Source organism: Gossypium arboreum, chromosome 11 (genome assembly GCF_025698485.1).
Source record: "Gossypium arboreum isolate Shixiya-1 chromosome 11, ASM2569848v2, whole genome shotgun sequence".
NCBI classification, from domain to species: Eukaryota; Viridiplantae; Streptophyta; class Magnoliopsida; order Malvales; family Malvaceae; genus Gossypium; species Gossypium arboreum.
In genome coordinates, this window is record NC_069080.1 from 21,954,728 (window position 1) to 21,975,997 (window position 21,270).

At 35.4% G+C, this 21,270-nt stretch overlaps 2 protein-coding genes across 2 annotated transcripts; one reads left to right on the plus strand and one right to left on the minus strand.

Moving 5' to 3' along the window:
• The first annotated feature begins 2,221 nt into the window (after positions 1–2,221).
• Positions 2,222–6,806, plus strand: LOC108470714 (uncharacterized). Its single transcript, XM_017772149.2, has 10 exons — positions 2,222–2,760; positions 2,881–2,964; positions 3,285–3,418; positions 3,505–3,602; positions 4,678–4,766; positions 4,848–4,962; positions 5,174–5,331; positions 5,414–5,484; positions 6,021–6,135; positions 6,344–6,806. Exons 1-10 carry the CDS (start codon positions 2,521–2,523, stop codon positions 6,506–6,508), a joined length of 1,269 nt encoding a protein of 422 aa, XP_017627638.1. The 5' UTR covers positions 2,222–2,520; the 3' UTR covers positions 6,509–6,806.
• A 10,650-nt stretch (positions 6,807–17,456) lies between these two features.
• LOC128283844 (uncharacterized) lies at positions 17,457–18,936 on the minus strand. Its single transcript, XM_053021244.1, has 3 exons — positions 18,544–18,936; positions 17,957–18,107; positions 17,457–17,845 (listed from the first exon to the last, which is right to left on the minus strand). The coding sequence occupies exons 1-3, from the start codon at positions 18,934–18,936 to the stop codon at positions 17,457–17,459; spliced, it is 933 nt and encodes a 310-aa protein (XP_052877204.1).
• Between the last annotated feature and the right edge of the window lie 2,334 nt (positions 18,937–21,270).

Here is a 21,270-nt window from a genome sequence, read left to right on the forward strand (position 1 = left end):
AACTCCGAGAGGGGAGTAATGATATAGATGTTTTCATTGGAAAAAATATCAACGGAGGAATAGGAATTAGAATTCTACATTTATTTAATTTCTTTAGAGTTTTAGTTTTACTAGGTTTTTATTTCCTTATAAACTTTAAATTAGGAATTCTATTAGGACTTTAAATTAGGAATTAGATTAGATTTTCCTTTGTAATTAACAGCCTATAAAAGGCTGCCAATATGAAATAAAAGGGGAGTTTATTTTTTATCACAAACGTTAGCTTGGGAAGGGGGTTCAGTCAGAGACGAATCTGCCTTTGAGTAACCATAGGTCGAAGCAAGGATACTTTCTTATCTAGACCTGTGACTAGATCTTACGCCAAGGCGCATAACACTTTGTTCAGATGATACTCTCTAATCTGCCGATTTATCAATTATCTTGTTTTTAGGCTCCGAAAACATCTGTGAGAAAATAGATAAGATCATGTGAAAATTTTGGTGGGGTGAAGATTTTGACAGTAGGAAACCCATATCTTAGCTAGGATCACCTTTGTTCAAATAGATTTTAAGGAGGATTAGGTTTGAGAAAGAGATCACGAAAGTCTTCTAGCTAAGTAGCTGGCTTTTGCAAGAAACGCTTATTCAGAAATATTGCTACAATGAGAACATCATAAATTCTCAGTCGAAACCTGGTAATTCTTGGACACGGAAAATCATTCTCTGCGGGAGAGATGTCATCAAGTGGCAAAAGGAAGTTCAGTTGAAGAATTTAAATAACTTAGGGTCAATTCTCTCAAATCTTTCACACCAAGATGATAGGCATTTAGACAAAGCGAAGCTCATGTTTTGATGGTATCACAGTAACAAGATGGAGACATTCTTTTGAAGGAGAATTCTCGATTCAATTTGCATATCACAAAGAAATCAATAGAAGCAAAAATGTGAAGCAGAACTTGAATCAAGCAAGAATTTCAGAAAGAGTACGGAGGAAAGCATAGGCTATGAAACTGCCTTTCAAGGTAACCATCTTCATTTGGAAAATTTGGAACAATGTTCTGCCGATTAAAATGGAGATATAATAATGAATAAGAAAAATGAAAATGGAATGCATCTCTTCCTAACATGTGAATTTGCAAAGACAACGTGGTTTGGATCCTCTCGGGACTTAAAATCAATCCTATCAGATTCGGGATCAGTTCGTGATTGGTTAGCCTCCCTAATAGAACATTGGAATGCAACAAGGAAATCATAAATGAAAAGTTCACATCTATTGCAAGCATAATTCAATCCAACCTAGCCTTGTGCATAATTCAAACCTTATTCAAAGAATAAATTAAAGAAGTAGGACAAACTTTGGGTATCACCTAATCATCTACTCAACTCTCTAAATTTGCAACATCTCTTTAAGCTGGGGAAGAAATATGACAATAATGGGGGTAGGCTCTCTCCTGAAAGTCCAGAGTAATGAAATAATTTGGCTGCATAGGTAGGAATTTGGTTAGAGTAGGATGTCTATTAGTAAACTTCTAATTCTCCGATTTGTTCTCGCTAAGCTACTGGAACTAAAAGCTCTAAAATGTACTTACAAGTTATCAAGAAGTATTATTGAGTGCAAACAAGTTCAAGATAATGGAAAGGGACTCCTAACACCAACTTTATCAATATTTAAATATTAAATATTAATAATTATAGCATATATCTTCCAAATTGAAGTCAAAGTATTTCTTGAAGGCTTGTGATTAGCTTGGGATAAAGGTTTTAGACAAGTCAAATTGGAAATTGACAGTGCTTTGCTTATTGAGATTCTTCAAACAGAACTTACAACAGTTAGAAATGTTGTTGAAATTCATATGATTAATGACTTGTGTTTCAAAGATTGGAAAGTAAATTTCAAAAGTATTAGTATAACAAATAATAAAGTGATGGATTACCTAGCCAATATGATTAAGGATAATATTGATCATTTAGTGGTTCTTGAAGAACTACCCTCCAAAATCAAGATTTCACTAAAAAAAAGATATTTGTTTGAGTGCTCTTGTGGAATCAAGTAATTAGTTTCTCAAGTTTTTAAGCTTGGCCTATTTTTCTTTCTACCAAAAAAAATTGAAAACCAAAATTCAAAAAAAAAAAAAAAACAAATAAAACGAACATAATTTGATGATTTATATAATTGGGCTTTTTAAAAGTCTGTTTAACTTTAACCATTGAAAACTTGGGCTGGGATACCAATTTCTAACCTATATTTTTTAGGCAATAAAAATGATAATTTGATTACCTGCAAAGGAAAGATGATAGCTTTATTTTAATTTTTCTTTTTTCAACCGAGAGCAGCTTAAAATCCATTGAAACCAAGTTCGATACTATCACTTGAAGCTTTAACCTCCTCCGCCGCCAGTTGAATCCACTGCCATCAGTCCACCGCCGCAGCTGATTCTTCAGTTCTCTTATCTCCCTGCTGCCTCTAATACAAATAAAAAAGCTTGTCAATTTTGAAACAGTGTTGTTATTTTTAACGATTTTTTGAAAAAGCGGCAACGAGATGGATATTAATGGCAAGGGAGATTCCGTGGATGAGCTCAAGGGCCTCCGAATTACTAACCTTGACGATGATGACGACGATGACGATGACGAAAACATCGCTGTTGACGAGGATGATAATGGTGAAGACGAAGACGATGATGAAGAACAGGAATCTGTAATTCTTGGGTTTGTAGAAAAGCCTGAACACAACTGGTCACTTCTTCGCCAGCAGTTTCCAAGCAAAGCTGGAGGCGTCCCAGTAAACCTTATTTCTTCTTCTTCTTCCTTTTTTTTTTTTGCTTTTCTCTAATATCTTTGCTAATTGAATAGTAAAAACGTATACATTTTTGGAATTTTTATGATATTGTTTTCTTTGCAGGCTTGGTTGGACCCAGATAATTTGCCTACAGGTATGTCTTGTGTATGTGATGTATGCGGAGAACCCCTGCAATTCCTACTCCAGGTACCTTTTTTGGTTATTTGAATTGTAATGCTTTGTCAGGCTTGAGTTCTACTTTAAACTTGAATCAATTCCAATAAATGTCATAGTTTGTTTTATATTTTTGTTATATTAGAAAAATAAAAATGCTTGATTATCCTTCTGCATCACTCTGTTTGACTCCTTACTTGAAATTTCCAAAGCTGAAAGCTCTTTTGGTAGTTATAGTTTGACTTTTTTACGCCATGGAGTATTTCTCTTTGATACGAGTTACCATATACTTGGGAGACAGAGGGGCAGAAGTGGGCTGATTCTGCTAATTTTCATCTTGATTGAATTCCTAGGTTTATGCTCCATTAGTTGAAAAAGACTCAACATTTCATCGAACATTATTTGTGTTCATGTGTCTGTCTATGAAATGTCTTCTCCGAGATCAACATGAACAATGGAAGCGTCATCCGGATAAGCAATCAAGGAGGTATATCGAATTCTTGCTTTTTTCCATCTCAACGCTAGTATTTTCAGTGTGCTAGTACCTTTCTGAGTCTGTATTGTTTTCTCAAGTGTGAAGGTTTTTCGTTGCCAATTGCCTCGTGGAAATTCTTTTTATTCAAGTAAACCCCCTGAAGGCAATGCCACCGACAAACCTTTAACCCCTGGAGGTAACTTTGGGTTCTGCTTAGTTATTAAATTCTATTTCAAATTTAATGACAATATTGAATATAACTAAGTTTGTGTAGGTGTATATCTTATTACCTCAGCATACATTATGTGCTTGATTAGAAGGGATGAGTTTTGCGTTATGTTGCCAACTTTTGATTTTCACCATCTTAAGTAGGGCAATAAGGGAAAGTTGAAACCAGGAAAAAAAGGGGAGAGATGAGAGAATGCATTTCCCTTCATTCTTTAGGTGGAAATAGAAGTAGGAAGGAATGGATTTGCTTTCATTTAAATCCTTCAGATTCATTTCATCCGTATATTGAGAAAACAGAGGGAAACTATCAGCACTTTGGATGTAGTTGTTTAATCTACTTTTCATCCTCAATTTCTTCTATTTTCTTCTTCATCAGACAAACTCATTTCCTCTCCTCTGCTCATTTCTTTTCACCACCTGTACTTCATCACTCCCAGCAATTGTATTTTCTGGGAAACTTGAGCTTTGTTATACAAGTTTTTCTTGGCAGATCTCTGTGATTCCATAGATTTGATGGTTGATTAGAAGAGGGAAGCTTATTAAAATTTTAATGCAAAGTTTCTTATGACCCATATTATTACTTAAAAAGGAAAGTGAAATAACATAGAAGAAAGCTTTTTCCATCATGAAAATAACATTTCTCTTGAGTGTATCCATAATGCAGTGTGATCCTGCTATGAGTTCCCCTGCTGTTGATTTCATGTTCTTTTCTGATTTTTATTTCAGTTTTTATGTCATTAAATACTGGTTTAAGTTGAAGTTGAAGTTGATTTCATGCTCTTTTCCTAATTTATTTCTGTTTTTATATGTCATTAAATATTTGTTTAAGTTGACATTATTATGGATTTTGCTTAATTGCTTTATTCATGATTATATGCACTCAATTTTTCCTTGACCATTACATTATAGCGATCACTTTATGCTAGGAGTCAACTTAGCTTATTAGCCCCTTGTTGAATCACTGTATTAGCCAACACAAAATTGGGTTCATTAATTCCATCCATGCTCATAATGGTATTTCCCCCCTTGTATGCTTGTTGCAGCTCCACTATGTAACTGGTGTGGCACCTGGAAAGGAGATAAGTTCTGTAGTAGTTGTAAAGTAGCACGATATTGCTCACAAAAGCACCAGGTAGGTAGGGTTTTCAAGTTTTGGTTATTTTCACTTGTTAGAAGATTGTTTGCTTACCCTTCCTTTTTTCTTACTTTTCAGGTCATGCACTGGCGTGCAGGTCATAAACTTGAATGCCAGCAGCTGAGTCTTTCACCTCAGTCATCTGACTCCAATGCCTGTCATGGTGGAGTTGCACAAATTAAAGCCCCAAAAGGCAAGTATTAATTGATATTAACCCCCTGGGTATTGACTTGGAATCAGCTATGCATGTAAATTGGCATGTTAATGGCCAAGCCTTCTGCCATTTTCTTCTGGGATAACTTTTAAGAATAGAGTGAATGTGTATTTGAACTGCAGAGTCTAAACAAATGTTAGTTGTGAAACTTTCTGAGTTCTCTTGTATTAAAATGTTGCCTGTTAAACAGTTGCAAGCAAGAGTTTATGGCCAGAGTATGAGATGAAAAATGAGCACGAAAGTGAATATGATACAGAGATGTCTGGAGATGAGGAACATACCGATAATTCATTGATACCTAGAAACAAGGTTGATGACGCAATGAAGTCACTTATGGATACTTTTGAGGTATTGATACCAGTACTGTTGCAGTGGCATGTTATGCATTCTTGTTCCAAGTCTCTTAATGCTCGCATCCTTTGTTGTATAGGGAGATGGTGACAAAAAGAGTTGGGCTTCTTTCCAAGAGCGGATAGGCAAGGCTCCTGAACAAGTTTTGAGGTGAGAACTTAAATGCTTTTTTGACTTCTTGTGCACCATATAACAGTTTAGAAGAAGATATCGGGATTCCAGCAAACCACTTGTGAGTAGTGTCTCTACTGTGCTTAGCTTGTATAAACTATAAAGCACCCTACATATGTCACATTAGCTTGATATGGAGGATGGCATCAATATTACTTCGACTCTTCATTTTTCTTAAAGCATCCATGCCCAGCATTCATGTCCGACCCATAGATATGGGGATATGACCTCCAAGGTTCCACCAAATTCATGTCCGTATTCAGCACTTACACCTGAGTCTAGTAATATAGGATGGCGTTGTGAAAGAAGATAACAAAATATGCTTAAATAGACCTGTTTAAGTAACAAACTAACAAATGTCAATCGTAATCTTTTACTTAATCCATAAAAATGAAAAAGCTGAAGATATTGCATTTAGAACTACATATTTTTTCTTCAAGTTCATTCCTTTTTCTTTTCCATTGCTTGATTTTCTTATGTTTCTCATGTTTGTTTATTTCTTTTAACAAAAACAGATATTGCCGGAGTGCTGGTTCTAAACCACTGTGGCCCATGTTAGGTGGTCGCCCTTCCAAGGCTGATATTCCCATATGCAGCTATTGCGGTGGTCATCTATGTTTTGAATTTCAGGTACTTGATAATCTTATCTTCATGGAAATCCCAATTTTTTATGATCAATTTTTAAAAATAAGAGAAATATATCAATCCTCTGCATTAATCCTTTGTGGACTTTTTTTTTATTTTTCCCATTGATTTTAGAATGTCAAATTCCTCCTTGGAATCTCTACTTTAGCTCAAAGAAGGAAATATCTAATACATGTACAAATGTGTTGATCAGATATTACCTCAGTTGCTTTATTACTTTGGTGTGAAGAATGATGCGGAATCTCTCGATTGGGCAACGATAGCAGTATACACATGTGAAGCCTCTTGTGAAGGTGTTGGATACAAACAGGAATTTGCCTGGGTACAACTTGGTACTGCTATTAATTGCCCTTCATAGTTGTTTTGATTTGATCATGTTTGAAGGAAAAGTTGCTTCTAGGTCCCTTATAATGGCAAAAATTTTGGGACATTTGCTTGAAATTTAGTTAGTGGGGGCAATTTTATTATTTTTTGATTTTAGAATGTGTGATGGGATTTTTTTTCCAAACTGTAATATCCCTTTATGAGAGAGAATATATTGTATGTTTATTTTTATTTGATGCTATAGGGATTGTAGATGTTGAAATGGTGGAATGCCATAAAAGCACTAGATATCCCCTTAAAATGGAGTTAAACTAGTCATAAATTGCTCTAAACTTGGATTTTTGTTGGTACTCCACCATTTACGAAACATTTTCTTTTAATTTTGTACATTCAAAGAAATTACAACGAATATCACTGAACCTCAATATGATGCTACCAAAAGGATTAGGTATTACAATATTCAAACAATTAACTGAATTTATAAATCGGGACTAAGAAATTTCGCTATATGCTCTCAGTAAAATTTGAAATTTTAAAAACATTGTTAGTAATTTTTCGGTAAATACATTAAAAGCATTAATTTTCATTTTTTTTAAGTAGGAAAATTAAATTTCTAATTTTACTTGTATCAAGTATACTAGTACTTACGGGCGTATTAAAATCGACGAAGATGATGATCTAAAATTAGATGATTTTGAAAAGGAAAAAGATTACTTATAAATTGGTTAAGATATTAGATCTTTATTCTATATTGGAACTTTTATTTGCTTTCCTAATTTAAAATAACATTTTATTTTAATTTTGGAGATTTCAATTCATTACCATCAATATATTAAATTAAACTTATATTAAAATTTTTAAACTCTACAACAGAATTAAAAGGTTAATAATTATCTTATTTATATAGTAAAATATTAAAAAAATATATTTTAAAAAAGAGATAGATGTCAATTTTTAAGAATAATTGTAGAATAAAAAAATACATATGATATGATAGAGATTTTAACTCCCAAGCAGACCTAAAAATTGACAAATGTCTCATGTATATGGTTTTATCTTTCTAGAACACCAATTAAGAACATTAAATGTAGTTGTGGAGTTAAAAACACGGCTACATGTGTATCAAATGATTACATTATAGTTTGAGTAATAATTGCGCACATATATAATATGTCATAAAACTAATTTCTATAATAAAGAAAGAGAACTATTTAGATAAAATTAAGGGACATTTGAGTCCACCTTGGTACGTATATATATATATATTTATTTATTTTGGTATCTGAATTTGACAATTGTAGTATTTCGTTTTTGAACTTAAAAATATAAAATTTTAATGACATAACACTTTGAAATTGTGTCACATCATCACTTAAAAAAATTATATAAATATTTAGGTGATGACATGATACAATCTTATAGTGCCACATATGATATTCTAATAACCGAATCAGTGGTTGAACCAATCAGACTACTGGTTTCCAATTTTGATTGGTTTAACTGCTAAGCCAACAACAAATAAATAAAATTCATAAAAACTTAAAAAGAAAGTTTTTATAAAACCAATTCAACTATTAATTTTTGTCTCCATTTTTAATTTTTATTAATTTTGAGTAATTTTTAACCCTTTTGTTTGGACCAATATGCTAGTCAATTCTCAACTCAATCGATCTGATTGATCAATCCAGTCATGTTCTAAGAACAGTAGTGACATCATCAAATCTTGACTGAATTCAAGTTTAGAAACCAAAATAAATTTAGTTACCAAGTTGAAGTACTAAAGTGAAATAAAAAATACATATATTATAGTGTACCTAATTAGGAACCAAAATTATAATCTCTAAAATTAATTTTACGTGCTTCTAAAGAAATTATATTCTTAATATTTTAATCAACCAATTTTAAATTTAACTATAATTATACTTTCGGTACATGTAATATTTTAAATTTCTTTTTCTTTTAACATATAAATCAAGAAAATTTTTAAATATATATTAATGGTTTAAGGTTTTTCTATATTTAATATATATTTAATATAGAAAATTTTAAATATATATTAATGGATATATTTAATATATCCATCGTAATTCGAAATCGTTTGAACATGAAAAATAGTTAAGCATGACTTGATTAAATAGTTTGTTTAAATCTAATTTTAAATTATTCTAAAATTAATAAATTTAAACAAAATAATCCAAATGTCAAGCTTGCATGATCATAATTCGAAAACACTCCGACATGAATCACGAGTATTAAATTTGATTTTAAGGTTAAATTTATTAAATTTAGTTGGAATTTAGAATCAAAATTTATTAATTGAACTAGCTAGAATTAAAGTAAAATTAATTATGTTAAAAAATAATTTGACCTTTTATGAAAGGTTAATGATCAAATTTAACTAAAAAAATAAAAGTTAAATTGACAAAACTTTAAATATTAAAGGCTAAATTTACCATTATGCATATTATAATAATATTACCCCATTATACTATTTATTACATGTCTTGCAATGTATTTTGTACCACAAATTACAATATATTTATTACACGACTACACAATTTCTTACAGCCAATATAATATATATGTCTTCTTACCTTCTCACTAATGGAAAACGTAATGGATTAAAAGGGATCGACACTACAAACAACACCATATCCAAGCCTAAACTTAATGTTAAAATTAAGTGACTCGAATTCTTATTTAAATAAAATACGATGAAAAATAAAATAAAAGTAAAATCCATATAGAACTAGACTTCTTTTATTTTATTTTAGAATAAGGTTTTTTAAACCTTATTAAACTCCATCTATTTTATATTGATTAGGATAAGGTGTTTTAATCCTACTAGAATATGGCTTTACAAGCCTATAAATAGACATAGTCTATTCCTCTTGTATTGATTCAAATTTTCGACATAGTGAATTTTCTTCTTCTCTGCCTGTGGTTTTTTTCTGAAAGGATTTCCACGTAAAATTTGTGTGTTTTTTATTTTATTTTATTTTTTCACAAATTGGTATCCGAGCTTCCGGGTTGTTCATCTCAATCACAGTAATGGCGTATTTGAAGTATGAAATTCCGCTGTTAGATCGCAAGACCAGATTTGCATTGTGGCAGATTAAGATGCAAGCAGTTCTTGCGCAGATGGATCTGGAGGATGCCCTGCTAGGGATAGATAAGATGCCTTCAACATTAACAGATGAAGAGAAAAATCGTAAGGATCGAAAGGCGTTAACACAATTACATCTGCATTTGTCCAACGAAATTTTGCAGGATATGATGAAAGAGAAGACTGCTGCTGCATTATGGAAGAGGCTAGAACAAATATGTATGTCGAAAACTCTAACAAACAAGTTGCATATGAAGCAGTGTCTTTATGCTCATCGTTTGGAGGAAGGTGCGTCTGTACACGAACACTTAACAGTGTTTAAAGAAATTCTCTCAAACTTGGAGGCCATGGAGGTTTAGTATGATAAGGAAGATCTAGGGTTGATTCTACTTTGTTTGTTGCCCCCTGTCTTATTCAACCTTTAGAGACACGATTTTATATAGCCGCGAGTCTCTCACAGTTGATGAGGTTTATGATTCTTTAACCTCGTATGATAAGATAAAGCATCTTGTGGTTAAACCCGACTCTCAAGGAGAGGGTCTCATTGTTCGTGGGAGACAAGATCGGAATGCTGATGATGATCGTGGTAGGACACAGGAACGGAATCCTCGTGGTAAATCTAAGGGTAGATCGAAGTCTTCAAACAGAGGTAAAACTTGTAACTTCTACAAGAAGAAAGGGCACATTAAATCTGAGTGCTATAAGCTACAAAATAAGATTAAAAGGGAGGCTGCGAATCAAAAGGGAAAACAACCAGAAAATTCCGGTAAAGCTGATGTTGTAGAAGACTACAGCGATGGTGAACTTCTAGTCGCTTCTGTTAATGATTCTAAAGTAAGCGAGGAGTGGATACTTGATTCAAGCTGCACCTTCCACATGAGTCCCAATCGAGATTGGTTTACAACTTACGAAATAGTGTCTGAAAGTGTTGTTTTGATGGGAAATAATTCTTCGTGTAAAATCGCAGGTGTTGGAACAATTAAAGTTAAGATATTTGATGGAGTTGTCAGAACACTTAGTGATGTACGGTATGTTCTAGAATTGAAAAGAAATTTAATTTCGTTGAGTACTCTTGATTCAAAAGGGTACAGATACACAGCTGAAAGTGGGGTTTAAAGATTTCCAAAGGGTCCCTTGTTGTGATGAAAGGGCAGAGAAAGATTGCCAAGTTATATATTTTGCAGGGTTCTACTGTTACTGGTGATGCAGCTGTCGCTTCCTCTTCCTTGTCAGATGATGATATTACTAAACTTTGGCATATACGCCTAGGGCATATGAGTGAGAATGGTATGGCAAAATTGAGCAAAAGAGGACTTCTTGATGGGCAAGGAATTTACAAACTGAATTTCTGTGAGCACTGTGTTTTTGGGAAGCAAAATAGAGTTCGATTCACAAGAGGAATCCATAACACGAAGGGAACGTTAGAGTATATTCATTCTGATCTGTGAGGGCCATCCAGAGTGCCTTCGAGAGGTGGAGCTAATTATATGCTAACCTTTATTGATGATTTTTCTAAAAAAGTTTGGGCGTTCTTCCTGAAGCAGAAAAGCAATGTGTTTTCCGCATTTAAGTCTTGGAAAATTATGATTGAAAAATAGACGGGAAAACAGATAAAATACCTCCGCACAGACAATGGCTTAGAGTTCTGTTCTGATGAGTTTAATAGATTGTGCAAGTTAGAAGGGATTGTCAAAACCATTTTTTGAAAAAATGGGGTCGACTTGGTTTGAAAGCGAAAATTAAAACGGGAGTCGCCACCGATCTTTATTAGGTGTGATCGGATCACATTTGTTTTAATAAATCAATTTTAGTTTACTAAAATAGTGCCTTTGGTCTACGAAACTTGAGAGAATGAGTTCGGGAGTCGGTTACGTGCGAGGAAGGATTAGCACCCTCGACACGCCCAAAAATTGGTACCGAATTGATTAGTTAGTGTCCTAATATCGAAAATTTAAAAATCGGGAAGGGATTTGAAATACGATCTTTTCTATTAATATTGACTTTAAAATTCTTGAATTAGTTTGAATCGATTGTTTAAAGATTTCCTTATCTCGAGATATCAGAGTATCACATCCCGTAAGTTAGGACACAATACCATGAATTCCCGAGCACAAGGTCGTCTCTTAATTTAAATGAGAATTTCATGTGTTTTAAAACTCGAAAAGGATATTTAGCTATTTAGAAACAATAAGGAAATCGAAACCCCGTAAGTTAGGGCACGATTCCTTGATGTTCCAAAATGCAAAGCATTGCTTTATTTGGAAAATTTCGTTTTTGAATAGTAGCGAATTTGATACTTTCACATAAAACAATTTATTGGATGAATGTAACGAGGTTTGATTTATTGGGGTGACGATATGAAATAAAGGTGTAGTGCGACATAGAACAATGATAAAAATATTACACAAGTGAATGACAATAATATGACAATACAAATAAGCGAATCATGCAATGGCAATAATCGTACAACATGCATCGTTTAAATACTAACATTAACAATCAAAGATAAATGAATTAAATAATCAAATAAAAAATGAATAGCATAAAGTTACTTAAAATGAATAAGATGTAAGAAGAAACGAGATTAAAAGGATAATAAATGAGTTCTAAATAAATAAATAGATAATATGCAAAGAGAATTTTAAAAGAAAGATCAACCATATACAAAACAATTTTAAAAGATTATAACAAGGTTAAAACCAATAATATATGTTTATGCGAAAGTATGAAACAAATAATATAAAAATCTTAAGGTAAATAATAATAAAACATTCCAAAATATATAAATAGGGTTTTAAAATGAGGTACATATAACGATTTAAAGCAAGTAATAAAACAACAATTCACAAAAAACAAGTTTAAAATAGTTTATAAAGCAAATTTAGAGTAAATAATATAAAATAAGTTAAGATAGTTGATATATGATTTCAATTTAAAATAGAATAAAATAATATATACATATATATTAACCTTAAGTGAATAGTTTTTTTTTAAAAAAAATTAAAATAACATATGAAAACTTAAAATAAATAATATGTGGAAAAAGTGCTTTAGAGTAAATAATCTATAAATCTGGTCTTAACAAAAATAATGAAAAAGGGTTTGAATAAATAATATATAGAGAGAATAAGGATAAATAATTTGGAATAAATAACATATATAAAAACATAGAAAACTAAGTTTAAGCTGCATAATATATTAAAGTTTAAAATATAAAATATGTAAAGGTTTAAAATGAAATAATCTATACGTAAAATATAAAATAAATAATATGCCAAATAATTTAAGATAATATATAGTAAGGCAGTAACTAAATAAAGAAATATATATATGTTCATAATCCAAGATAATATGTAGTAAACAATTTGAAATGTATGCTTTAAACCAATTTTAAATAAACAATATATAAAATAGTTTTAAGAGAGCTAATGTATATAAAATAACAAAAGATTTACAGCAGTTTAAAGAGTAAAATAAAAATAAAATAGAAAAGAAACAAAATAAAATAAATGAATTAATGAATAAATGAAGCAAATTAAAAATAAATGCGAAAATAATGAGTCGGGACTGCTTTGTAAGTCATCAATAAAATAATGGGGTACAATCATAAATACCAAAAGCTTCCAGGACTGCATTAGAAAGTCTTGCGAAGGACCAAGGCCCGAAAGAGCAAATATCCCAGGCCCTTTGATGCGCGGCGTTTTATTAGCTTAGTCCAGGGATGAAATCGGAAACGGAATAAAATAAATGGGTGAAATTTAAAAAAGGAAAAATGCAAACAGGGCTAAATGGAATGACTCAGGAAAGAAAGAGGGGCCATAACCGCAAATATCCCATTTTAAGGGCACAGACCCTTCTCCTTTGCCCAAACGACGCTGTTTCATGCAGTATTTAAATCTGTTTATTTATTTTTTTTCTTTTATTTTGCTTTCTCCCTGTTTGAAAAAAAAAAAAGAGAATACTCCCCCACCCCTTTTTCTCTTGCAGCTAGGGTTTCAACACCCATCATCGCCGGCGGTTCACCGTGTCAAACAGAGAGGGGAGCTCCGACGACGCGGCCATGGTGTAGATCCGGTAAGACTCTCTTCCCCTCCTCTTTCCTTTGTCTATTTTCGTATAAAAATAAAAATAAAAAACAAATAATACAAAAAAAATGAAATCGTAACATGGAACAAGACTAGAAATAAAATCAACCTTCTGCTTTTTTTGCTATTGTGATTTTGTTTGCTAAAGTTCGTGTCCCCCAAAAAAACTACAAATGGATGTTTCAATTTTATAACCGAATTACATAGATTCGCTTTTTGTTTTTTCTTCTTGTCTGCTATTTTTTCTTCTTCGTTTCTTGTGTTTCGCGTGCTATTTTCGTCTTGCAGGTGTCAGACGCGTGGAAGGCCGATGGTTGGTGCCCCAAGCGGTGGTGGTGGCGTGCGTGATGGCCAAGGGCAGAGGGGGGAGTGGCGGCTGAATTTTGGTGGCTAGGGTTAGGGTGGTTGCTGAAAAAAAGTTTAAGATAGTGGGCTGACTTGGGCTTTAGGGTTTTAGGTTATTGGGTTTATTTTGGGCTGAAATCTGGGTATTGGGTTTTAATTAGGTTTTGTTTTAATTTTGGGCCATGTATTGGACTATTTTTTTGTTTATTTGGTTTGGGTTCTTTTAGGCCAAAATTGGCTATTACAGTTGCCCCTCTTTGCTCATTCTCGTGTAATGAGAATGGAGCAAAGACCTTAAAATAGCCAATTTTGCCTAGTCTAACTGGATCTTGGCTTCTTAGTGCTTCTTTTCTTCTAATAGCCTCACTCCATCCCACTGCATCTTTAGGGGTATTGTAATTAATTCTATGGTTTGCTCCAATGTAATTTCAGGGGGAGGAGACTTGTAGCTTCGATCAACTCCGCTGGAACTTCAAAGGGCTAAGACTTGATAATTTCAACCTGCTCCACTGCATCTTCAGGGAGATGAGGTTCGCGACTTCAACCCGCTCTATTGCAATTTCAGGGAGATAGTAATGGCTTTAATCGCTCTCGCAACTTCAGAGAGATAAGATTTGCCATGGTAGATTTGATCCACCCCACCGCAATTTCGAGGTACAGATTTATAGCTTTAATCGCTTCTCTCGCAACTTCGGAGAGATAAGATTTGCTAATTTGATCTCGCTTCATTGTAACTCCAGAGAGGCAAGATCTGTAATTTTCAGCCTATTACCCTACCGCTTAGGGGTTAAGGCTTGGTGGCTTGAATCGCTTCACTACAACTTCCGGAAGGCGAGATTCGTGCGTCTCGATCCGCTCATCGCAACTTCGGGAGGCAAGATCTGTAATTTTCAACCTATTACCCTACCGCTAGGGGTTAAGGCTCAGAATTCAACTTGTTACCCTATCGCTAGGGGTTAAAGCCCATCATCTTCGATCTGTTTCCCTACTACTTAGGGGTCAAGATCTGCGAATTCACCGATGTTGCTACACCATCCTCTACGGGTATTATCTGTAGAATCGGTTCCATGTAACTATGCTTATGCCAAATAATTAGGATGCTATGATCGAAATGAATCAAATGCTCCTAACTAGATGTGTTATGAATGATATATGAATGAAAATGTCATTATTTTTAATGCTTGATCGATATTACTAAATGGTTAATGAGATTTTATCAATGACGATTACTCTACCTTTTCTTCGATGGTATCTCCGCGAAAACCCGACGAATAATCACAATTTGGGATGTTATTTCACCAACGTTTCCAACCTTTGAATGTAGGGTAATTCAAACTAATCAGTCCCGTTTCAGGTCCTTGTATCATTTAGAAGAATTTCAGAGTAATATGCAGAACTCTTTTTTAATATTATTAGTCCATTAATCATCAATTTAATGAAAGACGCTTGAAAAAGATTATCGCAATAGGCAAGATGGAATTTTATTGAGAGCGAAGCTCAAGATGAACAAGGTAATTAAGATGGCACATTTGCTAAGATGCAAAACGAGAACCTATGAATTAATCAAAGTGGCACATTCTGCAAAACAAAATGAATAAGATAGGAATAAGTGCCCCAGATATCACAGTATAAGCTTCGTTGCACAAACTTCTCGAGGACTTTTTGAACTCGGTATGTGTTTGGAAGACCAAGAGTACTTTGTTGATGCCCCACTATGTAGCATCCCTCCCTCCTGTTAATTCAGAGAAGGCAAAACTACCGTATGCCCCATGTTCGATCAAAATTTGAATTACCCATTCTTGGGTTTTCAATTCAAACCCCTTTGGTCTCAAAGCGCCCTTTCACGGGTTTTCACCTTGGCCTCTCCTTTTTTTTTTTAGGTAAAATACCTCTTGACCGAATCTGAATTAACGGGATTAGGCAGGCTCTTACCATCCATCTCGGTCAAAATCAGAGCCCCTCCAAAGAAAGCCTTCTTTACCACATAAGGCCCTTCCCAATTCGGCATCCATTTCCCTCTGAAGTCCTTTTGTATGGGGAGGATCTTTTTCAATACGAGGCCTCATTCATGGAATTCTCTAGGGTGAACCTTCTTATTATAAGCCCGCATCATTCTCTTTTGATACATTTGACCATGACGGATAACCTTTAGCCTCTTTTCTTCAATCAAGTTCAACTGGTCGTATCGAGACTGGATCCATTCTGCTTCATCTAATTTTAGTTCTGAAAGTACGCGTAGAGAGGGAATCTCGATCTCAATAGGCAGAACCGCTTCCATTCCATAAACTAAATAAAAAGGTGTTGCCCCGGTAGAGGTTCTGACTGACGTCCGGTAGGCAAATGGTAATTTCTCGTGCCAATCTTTATAGGTCTCAGTCATTTTTCCTATGATCTTCTTGATGTTCTTATTGGCTGCTTCGACTGTACCATTCATCTTTGGGCGATACGGTGACGAGTTATGATGTTTGATCTTGAAATGGCTACAAACTTCCGCTATCGTGCTGTTGTTCAAATTCAATGCATTGTCGGATATGATTCTTTCAGGCATCCCATATCGACATATAATCTCTTTCTTTAAGAACTTACCGACTGCCGACTTTGTGACGTTGGCGTAAGAAGTAGCCTCTACCCACTTGGTGAAGTAATCTATGACCACAAAGATGAATCGGTGTCTATTAGATGCCTTTGGTGAGATCGACCCAATAACATCCATACCCCACATGGAGAAAGGCCATGGAGAAGTCATGATATGAAGGGGTGAAGTAGGTACATGCATATTATCTCCATAAATTTGGCATTTATGGCACTTCTTGGCATAGTTGATGCAATCTCCTTCCATGGTAGACCAATAATATCCGAATCTCATAATCTGTCTGGCCATGGTGAAACCATTAGCGTGTGTTTCGCAGACACCCTCATGAACCTCTTCCAGGATTTGCTTAGCCTCAACAGCGTCTATACATCTTAAGAGTACCTGATCCTTCTTTCTCTTGTATAGGATCTCTCTATCCAAGACATAGTCACTAGCCAGCCTTCTTAGTGTCCTTTTATCATTCTCAGTTGCTTGGTCTGGGTATTCACGACTCTTCACATATCGTAAAATATCCTGGTACCAAGGATGATCATCTTTCTCTTCTTCTTCTTCAATGTTGCAGCAATAAGCCGGAGCCTCATAAATACTCATTTGGATAGGCTTCATATCCTCTTATTTATTCACTTTGATCATAGAAGCTAAGGTTTCCAAAGCATCAGCCATCTGGTTTTCGTCTCGTGGAAGGTAGCAGAAAGTGATATCGTCAAAATCCTCGATTAACTCAAGAACCGACCTTCGATAATTGATCGACTTAGGGTCTCTTGTCTCCCATTCCCTTTAAGTCGATAGATCACTAATGCGAATCCCCATATACCTCTAGCACTTTAATCTTACGTTTTATTCTTTTTAATTCCTATGATACATGCTTCAGATTCGCCATATTATTTGTGCAATCAAAATCCAGTTTCTTTGGTGAAAGGATAATGATCTCTGTTTGGGGATACAAAGATCGCCTGATTCCGTTACTCCACTGACATTTGAAGCTGGTCAAAATTCGGTTTCCACAGTGACCTTCTTGAGAATCTTCTTCCGTGGTCGCAACGTACATTAGGTCTTCATTCGGGAAGTCAAAACTCAATAGTTCATAATCTTCTAAAGCTCTACTAGCCAGAAAATCTGCTATTGCACTCCCCTTTACAGCCTTTTGGTTCACGTAGACTATGTCAAACTCAGAAAGCAAAATTTGCCAACGAGCCATTCTTCCGTTCAAAGCATTTGACTCCATCACATACTTCAAAGGATCTAGTTTCGAGATAAGCCAAGTTGTGTGGTACAACATGTATTGTCTCAGTCTTCGGGTTGTCCAAATTAAAGCACAACACAACTTCTCAATCGACGAATATCTTGTCTCACATTCGGTGAATTTCTTGCTGAGATAATATATCGCTTTCTCTTTTCTTCCTGACTCGTCATGTTGGCCCAACACGCATCCCATGGAGTTTTCAAACACTGTCAAGTATAGTATCAGTGGTTTATCCGGGCAAGGTGGCATCGAGACAGGGCACTAGACAAATAATGTTTGACTTTATCGAAAGTTTTCGCATTCCTCATCCCAAACACCTGGATTATGCTTCCTAAGAAGACGAAATATAGGGTCACATTTCTCCGTTAGTTGTGAGATGAAACGGGCGATGTAATTTAATTTTCCTAGGAAACCTCGAACTTCTTTTTGAGTGCGTGGTGGGGGAAATTCTTGTATAGCCTTGACTTTATCTCGGGTCAATCTCGATTCCCTTCTCACTGACTACAAATCCCAACAATTATCCTGACCTAGCCCCGAAGGTGCACTTTGCGGGATTGAGCTTTAGTTAGAACTTTCTTAATCTCAAGAATAGTTTCCTCAGGACTTGCACATGCTCCTTTTCGGTTTTGGATTTTGCAATCATGTCGTCAACGTAAACTTCGATCTCCTTGTGCATCATGTCATGGAACAAAGTTACCATGGTTCTCTGATATGTTGCTCTTGCGTTCTTTAATCCAAATGGCATCACTTTATAACAAAACGTTCCCCACATGGTTATAAATGTTGTCTTTTCCATGTCTTCAGGATGCATTTTTATCTGGTTATATCCCGAAAAGCCGTCCATGAAGGAGAAAAGTGAGTAACCTGCCGTGTTGTCCACTAGTGTATCAATGTGAGGCAATGAAAAATTGTCTTTGGGGCAGGCTTTATTCAAGTTCCGATAGTCCACGCACATCTGTACCTTCCCATCTTTCTTAAGAACTGGGACTATGTTGGCTACCCATTCTGAGTACTTGACCACTTGTAAGAAACCGGCGTCGAATTGCTTTTTGACCTCTTCTTTTATTTTTAACAAAACATCCGGTCTCATTCTTCAGAGTTTCTGTTGTACTGGCCTGCATTCTTCCTTTATGGGGAGTCGATGTACCACTATATCAGTATTCAATCCGGGCATGTCTTGATATGACCATGCGAAGACATCCTTAAATTCCCGGAGCAACTCGATGAGGTCTTGCTTTGTTTCTGCAGCGATACTAGCTTCAATTTTCATTTCTTTTCCTTCTCCTAAGCTAACAATTTCCACTGACTCCTTATGAGGTAGGATTTGTTTCTCCTCTTGATCTACCATCCTTAACAAATCAGGAGATAGGCTGTAATTTCGGTCATCTTCAAAATTCTTAGTGTCCTCCATACACAAATCTTGCTCGAAAGGAATCTCTGAGTCATTAGTAACGTTGCTCATATCATTGATATCTAGAGACCTGTTATGGATGAAGAAAGAAATCCAAAGAACAAAAGAATCTAAGAATATTTGATTTGTGTGGTATGATTATGAATGAAGTAGAAAGAATAAAAGAATATTTGCTCAATATGATACGCAAAAATGTATTTTATTGAAATGACGATATTTAGACATATGCCTATTTCATAAAAGGGTTCTTATCGCCCCTAGGCATAGAGCAATAAGCTTGTTTTGAACATTACTCTGAATTAATTCTAAAAGTTACAGGGATCTCCTCCACGGTCCAATTATTCAAAACACTTCCAGGAATGTAAGGGCAAATTCCAGATAAATCCCCTTCTTCAGCTTTTTCTTCAGATATGGCGTTAATGCTCCAACATTCCAACATCTCTTCTGCCACTTTCTGCATTGTCATCTCTTATTTTGGATGGATAGTTCCTCCGAACAAGAACGTTCGGGATAAATGAGGGAAAGTCATTGGTTCCCATTTGACCTCCTCACCGCGTAGACGTGCTCTTCTCATCTCTTGCCTTTTTTCCAGCTCCTTATTCTTTTGCTTCGTGTCTGGCTTGAATCCTAAGCCAAAGTGGTCTCGTTTTTCTTTTAGCATTAGTATCTCGCTCCTTCCTTGGAGGCACCTTCCAAGTCCTCTTCCCGGCAGGGCTCCTTTGCCGACCGTCAATCGCAGGCCCATCCTCGTAGCTTTGGATATTTTAGGCATTGGGATCTTGGTTCCTTCGACAATGAATGTAGCATTGACGAATTCTAGCGATCGAAAGGAACATTCTATCGCCTCATCGTCCGTACCCATGTACAGTGTGTCATTGGTGACGGATGCAATAATATCTTCCTCCGCGTTTATCGTTACCAACCTACCCTCAGTTACCAACTTTAACTTTTGGTGTAGGGATGACGGCACGGCCCCCGCTGAGTGAATCCACGGTCTCCCCAACAGGCAATTGTATGATGGCTTGATGTCCATTACCAAGAAGTCCACATCGTATGTATTTGGGCCAATCAAGAGAGGTATCTCGATCCTTCCCATCACTTTTCTTTCCGTATCGTCGAATGCTCTCACGACTTTTTGACATGTCTTCATGTAAGAGTTATCTACTGGCAACCTATTTAACGTGGATAAGGGCATGACATTCAATGCCGATCCATTATTAATCAATACCCTCGGCAATGTGTATCCTTTGCAGCGAGTGGTAATGTGTAGGGCCTTTGTAGATCCTATGCCTCCCGGTGGTATTTCATCATCATTAAAGAAAATAAAATTATCCGCGCTGATGTTATTGACCAGACAATCGAGTTTGTTGACAGAGATGTCATCCGCAACATATGTTTCATTTAAAACCTTCATCAATGCACTTCAGTGAGTTTCTGAATTCAAGAGCAAGGCTAGTACGGTTATGCGATCTGGCTGTTTGTGCAATTGCTCTACAACACTGTACTCACTGTGTTTTAAGAATTTTAAGAATTCTTTAGCCTATTTTTCAGTTACAGGTTCATTGACGGGTGATTCAGGTCTGGTCGTCTTTTCCTTTTCTTGTTCAACGACCACGGATTTTCCTTTAGCTGATTCTACCTTTGTGTTCAGAGTATAACACCTTCCACTGCGTGTATAGAAACCCTCGTCTTGACCTTTCTTCGAAGGGCCAACTGGATTCTCCTCTCCCGGGATCGTTACGTTGCAGTCGTAATTCCAAGGAACCCTTTTGCTATCCTTATAAGGGAAAGCAACGGGCTTTTGAATTATGCCCTTTGGCTTAATTGGTACTCCGACTTTATTGACTCTTGGTCGGGATATAATTACGACCGGGTGATTGACCCTTCGGACATTGTTGGTTGGCCCTTGCTCTGACGTGCACACATCTTCTCCCTTCGGGCCCTCGGTGTACTCAAAAAATTTGATCTCTTTATTTTCTATCAATCTCTGTACCAGAGCCCTGAATTTATTGC

What these genes read in the sequence shown, in the direction of transcription:
- LOC108470714 (XM_017772149.2), top strand. Translation starts at nt 2,521, where the DNA reads ATGGATATTAATGGCAAGGGAGATTCCGTGGATGAGCTCAAGGGCCTC. An exon ending in GCAAAGCTGGAGGCGTCCCA is followed by an intron (nt 2,761 to 2,880) that starts GTAAACCTTATT and finishes TTTTCTTTGCAG; the next exon opens with GCTTGGTTGGACCCAGATAA. An exon ending in ATTGCTCACAAAAGCACCAG is followed by an intron (nt 4,767 to 4,847) that starts GTAGGTAGGGTT and finishes CTTACTTTTCAG; the next exon opens with GTCATGCACTGGCGTGCAGG.
- LOC128283844 (XM_053021244.1), bottom strand. Translation starts at nt 18,936, where the DNA reads ATGAGACCGGATGTTTTGTTAAAAATAAAAGAAGAGGTCAAAAAGCAA. An exon ending in CAACATATCAGAGAACCATG is followed by an intron (nt 18,108 to 18,543) that starts GTAACTTTGTTC and finishes TTATTTGTCTAG; the next exon opens with TGCCCTGTCTCGATGCCACC. An exon ending in CAGCAAGAAATTCACCGAAT is followed by an intron (nt 17,846 to 17,956) that starts GTGAGACAAGAT and finishes TCTCGAAACTAG; the next exon opens with ATCCTTTGAAGTATGTGATG.